The 18,565-nt window shown below is 40.4% G+C and overlaps 1 protein-coding gene across 1 annotated transcript; it reads left to right on the top strand.

Annotated features, from left to right (window-relative positions):
- Positions 1-2,344: 2,344 nt before the first annotated feature.
- Positions 2,345-17,515, top strand: LOC110709214 (putative transporter svop-1). Its single transcript, XM_021887425.1, is given in 8 exon segments — positions 2,345-2,468; positions 2,592-2,884; positions 3,251-3,293; positions 3,598-3,906; positions 14,309-14,463; positions 14,951-15,012; positions 15,014-15,384; positions 15,465-17,515. Coding segments are annotated over 8 exon segments (1,572 nt in total). The 3' UTR covers positions 15,680-17,515.
- Positions 17,516-18,565: the final 1,050 nt, after the last annotated feature.

The raw sequence follows: 18,565 nt of genomic DNA, 5'->3' as shown, positions 1-18,565 counted from the left end.
AAAAAAATGGTGAAGAACCTTGGACTTATTTACAAACGGATTGATGTGTGTCCTAATGATTGTATGTTGTATTGGAAAGAACGTGCAAATGACAAGTCTTGCCATGTTTGTAAAGCTTCTAGGTGGAAGTTAAATGAGAAGCAAAAAGAGGAAGGTGCATTGCCTGACGAAGGAGTTCCTGCAAAAGTTATGCGTTACTTTCCTCTTAAACCTCGTCTACAAAAGCTGTTCATGTGCTCTAAGACGGCTGAATTCATGACATGGCATGAAACTAATCGCAAGAAAGATGACAAATTAAGGCATCCTGCTGATGGACAAGCTTGGAAAGATTTCGATGTTGCACATCCTCAATTTGCAAGTGATTTTCAAAATGTGAGGCTGGGTCTTACTGCTGATGGTTTCAACCCATTCAGAACTATGAGTGTGTCATATAGTATTTGGCATATTGTTTTATCCATTTATAATTTGCCTCCTTAGTTATATAATAAGCCCGAGTACAACATCATGTCTTTGATTATACCTGGTCCTTCTTCTACAGGTTACGACATTGATGTTTACTTGCAACCATTAATCGAGGAATTGAAGGAGTTATGGGAAGTTGGAGTTGAGACATATGATGCTGTGAAAGATGAAACATTTTCTTTAAAGGCAGCCTTGCTATGGACAATCAATGACTTCCCTACTTATGCAATGTTGTCTGGATGGAGCACCAAAGGAGAATTTTCCTGCCCGAATTGCAATCATAAGACTTGGTCCAAATACCTGAAGTGTAGCAAGAAAATGTGTTACATGGGACATCGTAACTCTATGAAAGAAAATCATCCATGGTGTTGTAATAAGAGAGCTTTTGATGGTAATGTAGAGACAAGGCCTCCTCCTCCTGCTAGATTCTCAGGTTCTGAGGTATTAAAAGATTTAGAAGGGTTTGAAAATAAGTGTGGGAAAACTCAAAAGAAGGGCAAAAAGAAATTTCCTTGGAAGAAGAAATCAATTTTCTTTGAGCTTCCAAACTAATACCTTGCATCATAATCTTGATGTTATGCACATTGAGAAAAGTATTTGTGACAGTGTGCTCGGTACTTTGCTTAATATCCCAGGAAAGACTAAGGACCATGTGGCAGCCCGCTTTGATTTACAAGATATGGGTATAAGAAATGAACTCCATCCAAAGACAACAATTAATAGAGGGAAGAGTTATACTCCAAAGCCTGTTTTTCTTTATCTTCTAGTGAAAAAAACTTGTTCTACAGTGTGATAAAAGGTGCTAAGTTTCCTGATGATTGTGCATCAAACATCTCCAGATGTGTCCAATCCAACGAGAGGAAAGTTGCTGGTTACAAGAGCTATGATGCCCACTTTATGCTTCATTATTTGCTCCAAGTTGCTATAAAGAATACCGTGCCTAAGCAAGTAGCATCGACTTTGATTAGGCTAGGATCCTTTTTTAGGGGTCTATGTTGGAAAGTTCTAAAGCCTAAAGATCTTGACGATCTTGAATATGAAATCATAGAGATACTTTGCCAACTTGTGAAGATATTCCCCCCAGTTTCTTTGACATAATGGTCCACCTTCCACTCCGTCTTGTAGGGGAGGTCAGGCTTGGGGGCCCTGCTCAAAGTCGTTGGATGTATCCGAAAGAGCGGTGTTTAAGTAAATTGAAGTCATATGTAAAAAATAGAAGTCGACCCAAAGGTTCCATTGTAGAGGCCTACTTGGCAGAAGAATGCCTTATTTTTTGTTCTCGGTATCTTCACGATGAATTTAGTTCAAAGTTGAATCGAGCACCTAGAAATGATGATGATGGTATTGCATCCAATGAAGATGGAAGAGTTTTTCCTAATGTTGGACGTCCTTTAAGTGTAAAAAAGAAAAATAAAGGCAAAAAGGTTTCTTTAGATGAAGACACTTTGATCAAAGCTCATCGCTATGTACTCTTTAATTGTGATGAAATAAGTGATTACATAAGGTCATAAAGTAAATTTAAATTGGTATTATTTTATATTAACTGCATTTAGTTTTTATTATTTATAATTAACTAATACAACTAAGTTGCTTTGTCATATGTATGTAGTGAACATCAAGATTTAGTGAATCGTCAAAGAAGTTAAGGTAGACGGGGAATGGGTGGGAGAGAGCACAAGAACACAGTCATGATATTAGAGTATGGTTCAAGGACCATGTACGGGAAGAAAATGTTTCCAAAGAAATCAAGGCTTTATCCCAAGGTCCTGACTATACTGTGAGAAGTTTTAAAGGGTACCTAATAAATGGTAACAAATTTTATACAACTTCACATGAGTCAAAAAGGAAAACTCAATGTAGTGGAGTTAGTGTAACATCTTCAATGTCGAGTTTTGCAAGTTCCAAGGATCAAAATCTTGTTGTTGGGGACGTCAAATATTATGGAGTAGTGGAGGATATCATTGAGTTAGATTATTTTCGATATTTCAAAGTGGTATTGTTTCGCTGTAACTGATTTCAAGTGGAGCAAGATGAGTTTGGGTTAACATGAGCAAATTTTAAAAGGTTATGCTATACTAATGACCCTTTTGTGATGGTTAATCAAGTAAACTAAGTTTTTTATGTGCAAGATTCCAAAGAAAAGCATTTGCATTATGTTATGGAAACTATCCCCGGAGACTTCTTTGATATGAGTGAAGAATCAAATGGTGATATTGGAGTTTCTTATTGGAATGAATCTGCTAGCGATGGTGTTCGCCCAGGGGCAACTGTTGCTGATGACTATGATGTTAGTTGGTTGAGAGAGGACTTGCCTACCACTAATGTTGACATTCCAGAATACATGTTAGAAATGCAAGCAAAGTCGGAAATTGATGATTCGGATGATAAAATCGAGGACAATACTCTATGGGATTTCATGCAAGTAAGCGAAGATGAAGCTTAGGAAATATGATTGGTCCTTTCTAGTATTATGTTTTTAGTAACTTTGAAGTGATAAAAGCTTAGGGATTTTAGCTTAAACAGTTTTGGTTTTGTTTAACTGCAAAATTATTTGTTTTAATGATCAAAAGTTTCATTTTTTTTTTTTTGGTTTTGTTTTGGGATTATTTGATAAACTCATGAAGCTTAATTTGTTTGTTTCAGATTAGAATCAGTCAATTGCCCAAATCAAATAAATATGAAGTTCTAGTAGTTATATCTCATCTTAGCCTAGGTTGCCTGGCTCAAAGCTTCTTGCTTTCTTGACTGAACTGTACGTTATTGATTTCACCCCTTTTATGTCTCACAGGCTTGCAATCGTTACGGGGTTTCAGAAACTGCTTTTGGTGTTGGTATGACCTCTTAAACTAGCTTCTGTACTTTGCATGTAATGCTAGTAGATCAGCTTATGACTGTTTGGAGGAGATGTTAAGAGTTTTCTATTATCCAGCTACACGCAATAGCATGTAGCCACTAGCCTGGAAAGCTATAGCCATCTGCCAGCTCTGGCAGCAGGCAGTGGCTATTTTAGCTTAGAGCGAGAATTCCTAACTAGTTCCTATTCTCCTATTTTTGCTGCCTGCTGTGTTTGCTTGGGAGTGGTCTGTTTCTGTTATGATGTGCTTGCTGTGAGGTTGATTCTGTTGAGCTGTGCAGGTCCTCGTTTCTTTGTTGGTTTGGCTGGCTATGCTTGTAGCTGCTTTCCTACTCAGCTGTTTGCTGTTGTTATTTTTGTCCTGTTCTGGTGCAGGTCTGGTTTCTCTCGCTTTCCTGTACTGCTAGGAGCTGCTAGTGTGCTGCAGGTCTGGCTTCTCTTGTTCTCTGGTCTGCTGGGAGCTGCTGTTCTCACTGTTGTGGTTCTTTGTTGCTGGATTGCAGGTTGTCTTCAGGAAGGTTTTTGTTTATTTAGAGGTCTTGCTGTTGCTTTTAGCTGTCTAGTTTGTGTTGTTGTTTGGTTGTTCTGTGGTCTGTCCTGGTCCTCGTTGAAAGGAATGGTGTCCTTCCAACAAGTGTATTCTTCCGATAGAGGGTTCAGAATTATTACAGAGTTAATTCTTCAATAAGATCAAGTGATCGGAATGCCTAGGTGGAGGCCGCTTCCGATCAATAATATCGAGGTACAATTGATATTACAGCTTAATCTTAACTGAACCCTTCGGGTCGAACCCAATAGAATCACCGATCGGAGACGACGAATTAATCCAAAAGGATTTAATGAGTCGACAGAGTTTTACGAATACATACGTCGGATATCGAGCCTCGGGCGTCGAGGCCGAGCGTCGCAAAATCACAAGCGACAAGTACGAGCGTAGCCGTAGCACCACAATGGTCTATCCATGTGGATGCTAGGCTAGTTCCATCTAGCATGCACCTAGCATGGCTAGGCGTAAGCCTAAGCACACTAGGTGTGCTAGGCGCACCATCGCAGCCTAGGCGCACCATCGCTGACATATCGCAAGCGCTAGGCGCACCAGGAGCACTTGGCAGCCTATTGCAAGCACCAGGCGCACCATCGCTGGCACTAGGTGCTGGCGTGCGTGCGTGCCTAGCATGGCAGCACCATCGCTAGCACCAAGTACTAGCATGGGTGCTTGCCTAACATTGGCTCAGCATGCGTGCTGGCTTGCGTGCTAGCCTTCGCATGGCAGCACCAAGTAGTGCACCATGCATGTGCGAGGGCCTGGGCGCCAGCACATTACTAGGCCACACACAGCAACCCAGCATCGCTACGCACCCAGCGTGCTAGGGGATGCGTGGGTGTGCGTGAGATGCTAGTGCATGTGCGTGTGCGAGAGGTGCAGCGAGGGAAGTGAGTGCATGTGCGAGGGTGGTGTGTATGGCTGGCAAGGCAAGGGGCCAGCATGTGTGGCTCGCTAGCAGCACGCATGCTGGCTATGCGAGCATGTGCGAGAGAGGCGAGGGCCAGCACCTGCGCCAACATGCACCAACGCCTAGCACTGGCACGCACCAACGCCTAGCACTGGCACGCACCAACGCCAAGCATCGCCCAGCACCAAGAATGCACTGCCTGGCTGGGATGCGAAGGCTGGTGGGTGGGCTGGTGCTGGCTGGCTGGGCTAGCTGGCACTGCTAGCTGGCGTGCTAGCTGGCAGCAGCCCAGCAGCCTATGCTTAAGGCGGTTTTGTGAGGGGTGGGGACCAAGGCTTGGGAAAAGCCTTGGGGAGAAAGGCAATGGTCCCCCCCCCACCTCTTCATGGTCCTCACCTAACCTTCTCTCTCCCCTTGACACTTGTTGCATTGTGATTGAATATTATTATTAATTTATTTTAGAAGTAAATTAATTATCAAATTATTCATTATCCCACATTGGTTGGGGAATGAAGTTCAAGGGTGCATTTCCCTATAAATACCAAAGGCATGGTATTGGGAAATACACAACCTTGAGTGGAATTAAAAAGGCAACTCTTGTAATTAGAGTAAACCTTTGATTCGTAAAACTCATAGTTTTATTTTGTCCGGGTCTTGACTAACCTTCAAGACTTGGGACGCTCGGGTCGGGTCGAGGGTACGATCCGTCGGAGATCTCGTAGTTTCGGGATTTTGAAGTAAGAGCTCTTCGGGAGCGAAGCACGCAACAAAGGTATAATTATTGTTCTTAGTCTTGTTTGATTAAGTTTATTATGCTTGTTAATTTCTTTAATTAAGGGGCGGGTATTGGGGGGTTTCTTTCCGCGTAGTGTCGGGTTGATTAAAATCCATCAAGTTCAAATACTTGTGAGTAAAATTTGATTAATCTTGATATTGGAAGATGTAATCTTGGTATTTTACATAAGTATGAAAGTTGGAAAAATTTTCATTAGATGATTAGTTTATTTTTCCAATCCCCATTTGTCAAATCCATTATTAATTTGCATATTGGATAGATTAATTATGGACATAGCTCATTTTATTTCAAGCATAAAGAAAGACCTAATTTTGTTCAAAATAAATTTTTTTGGATAATTTAGGCTTGTGCACCAATAAAAAAAAAAGTTTATTTAAGTCTTATTTTATTTTATTTTATTTTTTCCTCAAATTAATTCTAAAATGTAATTTAGAATTAAATTTTGTCACACACAAATCGGAATTAAATTTCGAGAAATGGCACGCAAATCAAGGTAAAAACACCCAAGCGCCACCAAGGCTAGCCGGGCTGCCTAGCAGCCCACTGTGGCTGCCTATGGTGCGCACAAGGGTGTGCCATGATGATGCTGTGCGCTGCTGTGTGGCGGGGAGGCTTGGGGCTGAGTGCGTGGAGCAGTGGCAAGGGGCTGGCTTGCGAGGGGATGCTGCTGGGCAGCATGGCAGCAAGCACTAGCCCAGCGCACCACTTGCTGGCAGGCGCCAACTTGCTACCCAGCATGCGTAGCATGCCTGGGAGGCTGCTGGTGCTAGCAGCGTGGCTTGCTGTGCTAGGCGCAGCATGCTAGCACCACGCACCACAGCATAAGGCATAGGCTGCCTAGCAGCCATGGTGCGCACCCACCAAGCTCTTGCGTGGGATTTTTGCTTGATTTTGAGCTATACGATTTTGCGAAAATTTTGTTGTTTTAATAATTTTAAGTAATTATTTTAACGAGGTTAGAACCTCGATTTTCGGTTTTGCAAAATTTGACAAATTTTGGGTTATGCCGACTTAATTAATTAGATTAATTAAGTATGTATGCGGAATTTAGTGGGAGCTTAATTAATTGTGTGAGCATTTTGCGTTTAGAAATAATGGATTAAACAACTTTGACTAGTTTTAATTAGGCGCGTTAATCAGATTAACCACCTAAGTTAGTTACTAGTTTTGTGTGTTTAATTATGTATTTCGTAAAATTGCATGGGCCATTCACAAATAGTGAATGGGTGAATGGAAGATTATTATTCAAAACAGGTCTTTGAAAATGGCAACTAGTGGGGCCTGACTAGGATAGAAAATACGGACTGCGTTCCGTTATGTATTTTTGTAAATCTAAATACGGTCTGCTAACCGTTAAGTATTTTTGTACTATTAGATTAATCTTAGTCGTTCTAGCTAGCTTATTTTATTTTGGCCAAGATGTCTCAAGACGGCGTTTCGATGAAGACGAGCCAAGATGAAGACCCATGGAAATTGAAGATTTCAAGGGGTCATGCTAGTTGCCAAATGCATGATTTTATGCTTTATATATATATATATATATATATATATATTTTGTTATTATATATGATTGCTAGATGCATGTCTAGGATTTCTATATGTTGCAACGATTAGTTAATTTCACTTAAATCAACCAACATAGAAACCCTAGGTCCCTTAATAATATTAAGCTAAAATTTCTCGTTCCAAGAACAACACTTACCGAACTAATGCACGTACGTGATGGACTACGCCAAAGCGAGACATCACTACTTCCCAAGGAACGTAAGGTATACGAGGTATACGAGTTGTCTTGGTTAAGCTCAACGATATTAGTAAGGAGTCCTTAGATGTCGTTGCAAAAGAGATAAAATGTCAAGGATGCATTAGATGCGACATTTTATCAAACCGAGAGTAGCTTGGAGCTATTAGCAATAAGATTTCTTACCTTAAGATATTTAATGATTAAGACAAGCCAAAGCATGCTTAACCATTTCTTGATCTTTGGGATCTCGGAATCATTTTATTCTCGCCCAAAAGGGACAATTTTATAAATGCGTGGATAAAATGCTCAATAAGATTGAAAATATGCATGAACGTTTTAAATTTCAACTTATTGATTTATGAATGGTTTTTTCACTTCAAATTCTTTCAATTGTAGAACCATGTCTGCAAGTAACTCAAACAACAACCAATTCTCTTTGCGCTCAATTCTCGACAAGGAGAAGTTGAGCGGGCCAAACTTTCTTGATTGGCAAAGAAATCTGCGCATTGTATTAATGCAAGAACAAAAGGAATATGTCCTTGATGAGGAAATGCCCAACGCTCCCAATGAGGAGGTCACTCAGGCTGCCCTTAATCGATGGAAAAGTGCCAATCGGGATATCAAATGCATTATGTTGGCCACTATGTCTCCGGACCTTCAAAAGACTTTCTTTGAAAAGGAGACGGCTTTTGAGATCATTTCTGAGCTTCAGAATATGTTTCAAGAGCAGGCCCAAATTGAAAGGTTCGAAACCCACAGGCAGATCCTTGAGAGCAAGCTCAAGAAAGGAGAGTCAGTCAGCCCGCATGTCCTCAAAATGATTGGATTATTTGAGAACATGGAAAGGCTTGATGCTGGGTATTCAATAGAGATGGCAATTGACATCATTCTCCACTCGCTTCACAAAGGCTATGATCAGTTCAAAATGAACTATAATATGCATAGTATGGAGAAAACCCTCACTGAGCTTCATGGTATGTTGAAGCAAGCCGAGCAAACCCTCAAGGATGAGGGCAAGCATGACATGCTCATGGTGAGGAAGGGCAAGCCATTGAAACGTCAGGGCAAAAAGAAGAGCTTTAAAGGGAAAAAGAAGAAGTTCCCGCCTAAGTCAAAATCTTCCAAGGGCAGCAAGGACAAAAAGGCAGCCTCTTCTAAATCTGATTCCGAATGTTTCTACTGCAAGAAGAAGGGACATTGGAAACGGGAATGCCTCAAATTCAAGGAAGATAAGAAGAACGACAATGTTGCTTCTTCATCAGGTATTTTCGTTATAGACTTAAACTTCGCTAGCAAAACATCGTGGGTATTAGATACCGGATGTGGCTCACACCTTTGTTCCAATGCTCAGGGACTAAGGATAAATAGGAGGCTAGAGAAGGGAGAGGTCGAGCTTCGGGTCAGCAATGGAGCATGGATGTCTGCCGTCTCCGTTGGAACTCTCAGTTTGTCTTTGCCCTTAGGGCTTATTCTAGAACTTGAAAACTGCTATCATGTTCCAAGAGTGATAAAAAACATTATTTCAATATCGGCGTTGGATGCCAAAGGATTCGAATTTCGACTCAAAAACCATAGTTGTTTTATTTATTTTGATAATGTTTTATATGGTAAGGCACATTCAGAAAATGGTATTTATGTGCTTTCACTAGACAAACAGGTTTATAACATCGATAATACTGCCAAAAGGGCTAAGACCATCGAGTCAAATCAAACCTACTTGTGGCATTGTCGTCTTGGCCATATTAACATCAAACGCATCATGAAACTTCTTCAAGAAGGTGTTCTTGACTCATTCGACTTAGAGTCGTTTGAAAATTGTGAAGGATTCTTATTAGGCAAGATGATAAAACAACCATTCTCCAAGTTGGGAGAAAGGGCAATTGACTTATTAGGTCTAATACACACGGATGTATGTGGACCAATGAGTACACCCGCAAGACAAGGTTATCGATATTTCATCACTTTCACCGACGATTTTAGTAGATATGGTTATATCTACTTAATGTCGAATAAATCTGAATCCTTTGAGAAATTCAAAGAATTTCAGAAAGAAGTTGAAAATCAACTTGGCAAGAAAATGAAAGCACTTCGATCGGATCAAGGTGGCGAATATTTGAGCCATGAATTCAACTATCACTTGAAAGAAAATGGTATTCTTTCAGAGTTGACACCTCCCGGAACTCCTCAATGGAACGGAGTGTCCAAACGGAGGAATCGAACCTTGTTAGACATGGTTCGATCAATGATGGGTCTTAGTGAACTCCCTATCTCTTTCTGGGGACATGCGCTACAAACTGCAACACTAACACTGAATAGAGCTTCGTCAAAAGCTATTGAAAAGACTCCATATGAATTATGGACTAAGGAACCTCCTAGGTTGTCTTTTCTCAAGATTTGGGGATGCGAAGCATATGTCAAGCGATTAATTTCGGACAAACTTCACCCCAAATCGGATAAGTGTTTCTTTGTGGGATATCCAAAAGAAACCAAAGGGTATTACTTCTACAATAAGTCCGAGAACAAAGTTTTTGTTGCTCGTGATGGTGTCTTTTTAAAGAAGGATCACCTTTCCAAAATGACAAGTGGGAGGAAAATCAAACTCGACGAAGTTCGAGAGGACGAGCAACAATGTCAACCTAATAAAACTGACAATCTAGATGCTTTAGAAGCATCTAAGAAGATTGGTCAGAATCAAACTAACAATGAAAATGCTCAACCGATTACCCTTCGTAGGTCGCAACGGCAAAGATCTCAACCAGACAGATACCTCAGTATCGTATTAACCGAAGATTAGGACATCCTAGTCATGGATGGTGATGAGCCAGCGACATACAAACAAGCTATGACGAGCCCCGACTCTGCAAAATGGCAAGAGGCCATGAGATCCGAGATGGACTCCATGTCTGAAAATCAAGTCTGGGACTTGGTAAATTTGCCCGAGGGTTATACACCCATTGGTTGCAAATGGATCTTCAAAGTGAAGACAGACAAGGATGGAAATGTATCAATATACAAAGCTAGACTGGTGACAAAAGGCTATAGACAAATCCACGGGCTTGACTATGATGAAACTTTTTCACCAGTTGCAATGCTAAAATCCGTCCGGATCATCCTAGCGATTGCTGCATATTACGATTATGAAATATGGCAGATGGATGTCAAAACCACCTTCCTAAATGGAATTTTGGAAGAAACTGTGTATATGACACAACCAGAAGGTTTTTTCGATCCAAGCAATGCTAGAAAGGTTTGCAAGCTGAAGAAGTCCATTTATGGACTGAAACAAGCCAGCAGAAGTTGGAATATGTGATTTGATAAAGCCATTAGCAATTTTGGTTTTATCAAGAATCCAGATGAATCTTGTGTATGCAAGAAGGTCAATGGGAGTGATATTGCATTCCTAGTCCTGTATGTTGATGACATACTTCTCATTGGAAACAGAACAAAATTACTAAAGTCCGTAAAGGGCTGGTTGGGAAATTGCTTTTCAATGAAGGACTTCGGAGAGGCACAGTACATATTGGGCATCAAGATCTACAGAGATAGATCTAAAAGGATGATTGGATTAAGCCAGAGTACTTACATTGATAAGGTACTGGCTCGATTCAACATGGAGAATGCCAAAAGAGGGCATTTACCCATGTCCCATGGCATAACTCTCAGCAAGAAACAGTGTCCACAGACACCTGTTGAGCGAGAAAGAATGAATCAGATCCCATATGCTTTGCTGATCGGATCGATCATGTATGCTTTGATATGTACAAGGACAGATGTATCGTATGCCCTGAGTGCAACGAGCCGATACCAATCGAACCCAGGAGAGGCGCATTGGACTGCGGCTAAGAATATCCTAAAGAACCTGAAAAGGAACAAGGATAAATTCCTGGTGTATGGAGGCCACAAAGAACTAGTTGTTGAAGGTTACACCGACGCTAGCTTCCAGACTGATAGAGACGACTTCAAGTCACAGTCAGGGTACATATTTGCCTAAATGGAGGAGCGTTTAGCTGGAAGAATGCCAAGCAGAGCACCACTACAGACTCTACAACTAAAGCCGAGTACTTGGCCGCTTCAGAAGCTGCCAAAGAAGCTGTTTGGATTCGCAAGTTCATCAGTGAACTTGGTGTTGTACCCTCAATGAAGGGACCGATAGACCTTTATTGTGATAACAATGGAGCTATCGCTCAGGCCAGGGAGCCAAGAGAACACCAGAAGGTCAAACACGTGCAAAGGCGATTTCACATGATAAGGGAATGGAAATCCGAAGGTGAAATCAGAATTTGTAAGATTGGCACAGATGATAATGTGGCCGATCCTTTGACTAAACTGCTGCCTCAGGTGAAACACAACAAACACATTGAGGCGATGGGAATCAAGCATGTTGGAGATTGTCTTTGAAATTCCCTGTACATGTGGTTTAATTAAACTGGTTGATTTAATGTAAGACACTGTATTGAAACCATTCATTAATGGAGTAATTAATCTTTGTGCAAAATTATCATTCACTCCATTACTATTTAATTGTGGTTTAGAATTAAATAATGAGTCCATTCGATTTACGGAAATATTCAAAACAGGGTATCAAGACCATGTCTTAGATAAAGAAACACATGTTAAGTGAACATTGAATATTTAAAATCGAAAATTATCCCTAATCGAGGTCATCTAACGGATTGACAATTGATGACCGCCTCAGATTAGTATGTAGTATGATTTACAGCACCGTTTCTTGTGCTGCGAGGACGTGACAGTCATAAATCATTGGCACAGGTACAGTTTGGAACCGTACTGGATAAGACCTATGAGAGTACTTTAAGAAATTTAAAAATTGTCATAAGTACATTTCTCATTATGACTATCGGAACCTGTTTCCTCCGACCATGAGTATTGTGAAGTTTTCTTGTTTGAGTATTAGACTCTTTGATGTTTCCTAACGTCTGCCGTAATTGGGGATCATAACGGGAACACTCGGGAGACTAAGTCCTCTTAGTAAGAGGAACTTACAATGCAAGACCGGGATTTTCCCCCTATTAACAATAGGGAAAATGTTTTGCTGTTTACAAGGCCGCTCGAAGAGCGAGACTGTGAAAATGCATGGCCGTGCTCAGATGGATTTTAGAAATCATCTGCTTATTGACAGTCGAACTCGGAGATCGAGAAACACTTCTGAACGTAATAAGGATGACGATGAATCTTACCTTATAGTTCACGAAGAAACATTAAGAGACATAGGAAATGGGCTATACACTGTATGCACACTTGTCCAGAAGAACAAGTGGGAGATTGAAAGGAATGGTGTCCTTCCAACAAGTATATTCTTCCGATAGAGGGTTTAGAATTATTACAGAGTTAATTCTTCAGTAAGATCAAGTGATCGGAATGCCTAGGTGGAGGCCACGTCTAATCAATAATATCGAGGTACAATTGATATTACAGCTTAATCTTAACTGAACCCTTCGGGTCGAACCCAATCGAATCACCGATCCGAGACGACGAATTAATCCAAAAGGATTTAATGAGTTGACAGAGTTTTACGAATACAGATGTCGGATATCGAGCCTAGGGCGTCAAGGCCGAGCGTCGCAAAATCACAAGCGACAAGTACGAGTGTAGCCGTAACACCACAATGGTCTAACCATGTGGATGCTAGGCTAATTCGAGCTAGCATGCACCTAGCAAGGCTAGGCGTAAGCCTAAGCATACTAGGTGTGTTAGGCGTACCATCGCAGCCTAGGCTCACCATCGCTGACCTATCGCAAGCACTAGGCGCACCAGGAGCACTTGGCAGCCTGTCGCAAGCACCAGACGCACCATCGCTGGCACTAGGTGCTGGCGTGCGTGTGTGCCTAGCATGGCAGCACCATCGCTAGCACCAAGTACTAGCATGGGTGCTTGCCTAGCATTGGCGCAGCATGCGTGCAGGCTTGCGTGCTAGCCTTCGCATGGAAGCACCAAGCAGCACACCATACATGTGCGAGGGCCTGGGCGCCAGCACATTGCTAGGCCACGCACAGCAGCCCAGCATCGCTACGCACCTAGTGTGCTAGGGGATGCGTGGGTGTGCGTGAGATGCTAGTGCATGTGCGTGTGCGAGAGGTGCAGCGAGGGAAGCGAGTGCATGTGCGAGGGTGGTGCGTATGGCTGGCGAGGCAAGGGGCCAGCATGCGTGGCTCGCTAGTAGCACGCATGCTGGCTATGCGAGCATGTGCGAGAGAGGCGAGGGTCAGCACCAGCGCCAGCACGCACCAGCGCTTAGCACTGGCACGCACCAGCGCTAAGCATCGCCCAACACCAAGCATGCATTGCCTGGCTGGGATGCGAAGGCTGGTGGGTGGGCTAGTGCTGGCTGGTTGGGCTAGCTGGCACTACTAGCTGGCGTGCTAGCTGGAAGCAGCCCAGCAGCCTATGCTTAAGGCGGTTTTATGAGGGGTGGGGACCAAGGCTTGGGCAAAGCCTTGGGGAGCAACGCAATGGTCCCCCCCTACCTCTTCATGGTCCTCACCTAACCTTCTCTCTCCCCTTGACACTTGTTGCATTGTGATTGAATTTAATTATTAATTTATTTTAGAAATAAATTAATTATCAAATTATTCATTATCCCACATTGGTTGGGGAATGAAGTTCAAGGGTGCATTTCCCTATAAATACCAAAGGCATGGTATTGGGAAATACACAACCTTGAGTGGAATTAAAAAGGCAACTCTTAGAGTAAACCTTTGATTCGTAAAACTCATAGTTTTGTTTTGTTCGGGTCTTGACTAACCTTCAAGACTTGGGACGCTCGGGTCGGGTCGAGGGTACGATCCGTCGGAGATCTCGTAGTTTCGGGATTTTGAAGTAAGAGCTCTTCGGGAGCGAAGCACGCAACAAAGGTATAATTCTTGTTCTTAGTCTTGTTTGATTAAGTTTATTATGCTTGTTAATTTCTTTAATTAAGGGGCGGGTCTTGGGGGGTTTCCTTCCGCGTAGTGTCGGGTCACTACGAAACCCTACACTCGTAGCTCGATGTTTGGTGGGCATGGGATTAGGTGCTATTCTAGTTTTACTCACTTGGTTTCTAGAGTTTGTACCTACACCAAGCAGGGGTACTTGGATGGTCCTTTTCCAAGCCTTTTGGACCATTGGTTTTATTATTGAGGTTGCTTTGGCGTGGGTATGTTAGTTTCCCCTATGATCAATGTTTCTTACTCTCTATGATATCACAATTTTAGTCGCTTCCATATGACATAGGTAATAGCTGCATATAAGGTTAAATACATTTTCTAAAATGGTAGAAGAGATTTTGGTAAACCAGCAAAATCAAGCATAAATCACATTTGAGTATGCGAGTGTAAATTTTGGAAACCAGGACAAAATCACGCATAGATCACATTTGAGTACGGAGTGTAAATTTGGGAAATTAGGACAAATCACGCATAGATCAGTGTAATTAATGTTTAGTTATTCACTTTATTTCTTTTTTCAGTTTCTTGTATAATTCCAATCATAGGCAATATCATTTACAATGCTAATTCTCACCCAACTTTTATATCTTCAATTATTCTAATAAATCACATGGAATAATCCAAGCCTTAGCTAATATCTTGCAATTATAACAAATACTTGTATCAATCACTAAATATGGTGCTGATTTTTGGCAGATTATAATGCCAAAATTGGGATGGAGATGGCAGTTAGGATTATCTGTTCTACCATCATTCGTAGAAAATGGCCAAAATAAATGGCAAAGAATTGCCTCCCAGTGCACTTGTAACTAATATGGAGCAAGAAGAGATGAATAATCCTACAAAAGTGGTTTCAGGAGAAGAAGGTGATGCAGTAGCTTCTAAGTATGAGGATATTGATATGTCTGTCATTCGATCTTGTAAAGTACTTCTTTCGAGGAAGCTAGCTCCCACCACTTTGCTCCTTTGGGTCGTTTTCTTTGGTAATGCATTCGCGTACTATGGTATCGTGTTGCTCACAACTCAGGTGATCACCAAGGATAATACTTGTGATTCTCATATTGTTCATAAGAAAGAGAATACTAAGCCTGATATTGATTACAGAGATGTGTTCATCACTAGTTTTGCTGGTATGTTTTTCTACTTTTGATTTTTTTTTCTTCATACATTTTTGTTTCATACTGAACTGATATATTTGTAATTTATGAAGAACTCCCTGGACTCTTTATCGTTGTCATCTTAATTGATCGGATTGGTCGGAAGTACTCAATGGCGATTATGTTTGTTGCTAGTGCGATATTCCTACTTCCTCTTGTAAACCATCAGTCAGATACTGTCACAACAGTTCTGATGTTCGGGGCTCGTGCTTCTATAATGGGGAGTTTCACCATCGCCTTCATCTTTGCTCTAGCAGGCAGTCGCTAGCCGTTAGCAGTAGCCAGCAACTAGCAGGCAGTAGCAAGCCGCCAGAATAATTATGGAAAAACCTTACAGACTTGCACTGTTAGCCCTGTTATAAAGCTCACAATACTCTTTTATGACCAAGACTATGTTTAGCAGAACCATAAATTATATTACGAGTTTACGACTTAAATAGATGAAGAGAGAGGATAAGGACTGAGGTTGGCTTTGTTTTGTAGGCAATTGGGGGAAAGAGATGTGAGTTTCTCTATTGATTTCGCTATATTTCTTGCTCATTACACTTATTACGTACAGTTACAACTTACGAGATCAGTCTAAAATTTTAGTTCTAATAATTCTGAAATTGGATTTGACAGATAAGATTGTGATGATGTTTTGGGTGTGATTGTTTTCAGCTTGATGCTACATCGTTTGATTAGGGGAATTATTATTTCTTTTATTGTTGTTATTTGTAAGTGAGATTGATAAGTTTCTAGAGTATTTGGTTTGAAGGAACCAAGCTATTTTCAGGAATGTCGTGGTAATCCCCCTTGGAAATTATCAAGCAAGATGATCATTGGTGTGCATGTTGCCTGTTGCTTATACATGCTAGTGCTGTGTACTGTTGGTTTGTTGTCTGCTCTGTCAACTGGTGCAGGCTTCTGTTTTTTCCTGTCTGCTCCTGTTCTGGTGTCTGGCTTTTGCTGCTGTTGTTTTGGTTATGTAGACCCCTGAAGCTTAAGTTCTTATTCCTGTTCTGTCTTGCCAGTCTGTTGCAGTTTGTTGTCTGTTTTCTGCTGTTGTTCTGTCTGTGCTGATTTCTGAAGCCCAGGTTTGGCAAAGCATGTTAGCTATCTCCTGATTGTTTGTTGCTGTCTGGTGTTGTGCGATGGTTGTTGCTGTTGTTCTGCTAGGCTGGGTGTTGTAGAGTCAGCTTGGTGTTGTGCTGGTTTCTGCTACTGCTGTACAGTTGCTGGTTTTGGTTTATTTTTTTTTTGTTGTTTTTCTTGACTTCTCAAAGTTTGTAATCGTTGTAGTTGTTTTTTTGTTGCTTTGTTGCTGCCTGTTTTCTTTGTAGTCCTTGTTGGTAGCTTGCTTTTTGTCATGTTCGTTTGGCTTCGGATAATCCTCCTAGAGGGTAGCTTGTTTCCATTGAGTTCAAAAGGGTCGTGTTTGGTTCAAGGTTCTTAGGAACCCTTCCTAGAAGGTGGCCTTTAGGCCTTGGGCTTTGGCTGGAGTTTGTGTGCCCTTAGGGGCTTTTGGTGTTTTGAAGCTTAGGCCTGAGGGCTATTTGTATTCTCTTTTTGCTGCTTTGCAGCTCCTTTTGGTAATAAAATTTACTATTTACCAAAAAAGAAAAATTTATAACATTATCTCCAATTATTCTGATTGTGATTAATGTCAATGCGCTCACCTCTTTATTCTGCTATGTGAATCTTTTTCAGGTGTATACCACTAAAAATGGACAAGGCATGATAGGTCAAATTGCCTACAGACATTATAGAAGGGTATGTATAACCAAATTGTTCTGATATGTCACTTTGCTCATGTTACTAAATATTTTAAGCTTTGCTGTCATATATCTTAGTACCATGAAAATTCTCCCTTTATTTCCTGCTAGAATTCAGTGAAATTGAATGAAACACCACAACATTGTCAGTCATACTATTTGCACTTTAGGGAAGATGGCCATTGCTTGATTTTGTTCTTGACAGGAAAGTGGAAGAAGTTGTAAGATGTCTAAAAAGAAGGGTACTACGAAGAAAAAGTGCAAGTTTTAAGCTGTTAGCAATGTAGAATGCTAGAATTAGTCTTCTTTGTGATCTCTTAGCTTTTTTTTTGTTTAAAAAAGATAGTCATGCTCTTAAGTAATTGATGTACTAATTACTGTCATTTTAGTCGGTATGCCTATGAATAAGATAATAAATTACTTATATATTGCAATTTTGTGTAATACTATTAGTTCTATTTTTTGTTGGTCAAAGTGTTAATTCATTTCTGAAAGCTACAAATATCTCTATAGTCTGGACTGATTCTACTTCACTATGCTAGTTCAAGTTGCCGTGTGAGATTATGATGTCAAATACTCTCAATAAACTTGACTCTTTGATATCATACCTTATTCACATCATTTGCACTTTCCCTATAAGACTCTAATCAGTTACATAAGGCAATGGAAACACATGAAACAATTATTGTCTTTTATACCTTGAAACAATGTTTTTAAAATTGTTGCATAGGAAACAATTTTATTGTTGTTATATTTTTGGACAACATTGGAAATAAATGATGCCTTATGTAAAAAAAATGGGCTACATTTTACATATTGTTGTCTTACATAAACTAAAGCAACACTTTTTGAACCGTTGCATAGTAGTGCATTATACATTGTTTAGGATCAAGGTAACAAACATGTTTTGTTGCCTTTTGTAATAAAAGGCAACATTTGTAAAATTGTTGCAATTCTGTGTGTTGCCTATTCTCATTTTTTTTTGTAGTGATCAAAAGGAAAAAAGACTCGTTTATTTAAATAAGGGGTCTCTTTAATCGGAGTCAAATAGAGCTATTATATTAAATAACGGGTCTGTTTGATTTATTTTTTCTTTTAAAAATTACTTTCTGCATTATAAGATAAATTTTATTTTTAGTTTTAAAATTTTTATTTCTATGCTCCATTACAATTGCTAAAATTATAAGATTAAATTACTAAAGTTAAATTCTAGATTGAATAAAATAGCTTGTATACATATAATACTTACAAGTATATGCAACTTTACATAATACTTATACAATAAAATTATCAAAACGTAAAATCTTGTACATCAAATATATCACTTCCAACCAATTTTAATTAATACTACGTTTCAAGTGTACCAAAGAATTGCAATTGATATTGTTCTAAAAAAATAA

This window comes from Chenopodium quinoa, unplaced genomic scaffold (genome assembly GCF_001683475.1).
Source record: "Chenopodium quinoa cultivar QQ74 unplaced genomic scaffold, ASM168347v1, whole genome shotgun sequence".
NCBI classification, from domain to species: Eukaryota; Viridiplantae; Streptophyta; class Magnoliopsida; order Caryophyllales; family Amaranthaceae; genus Chenopodium; species Chenopodium quinoa.
This window is presented reverse-complemented; position numbering and strand designations above follow the sequence as displayed.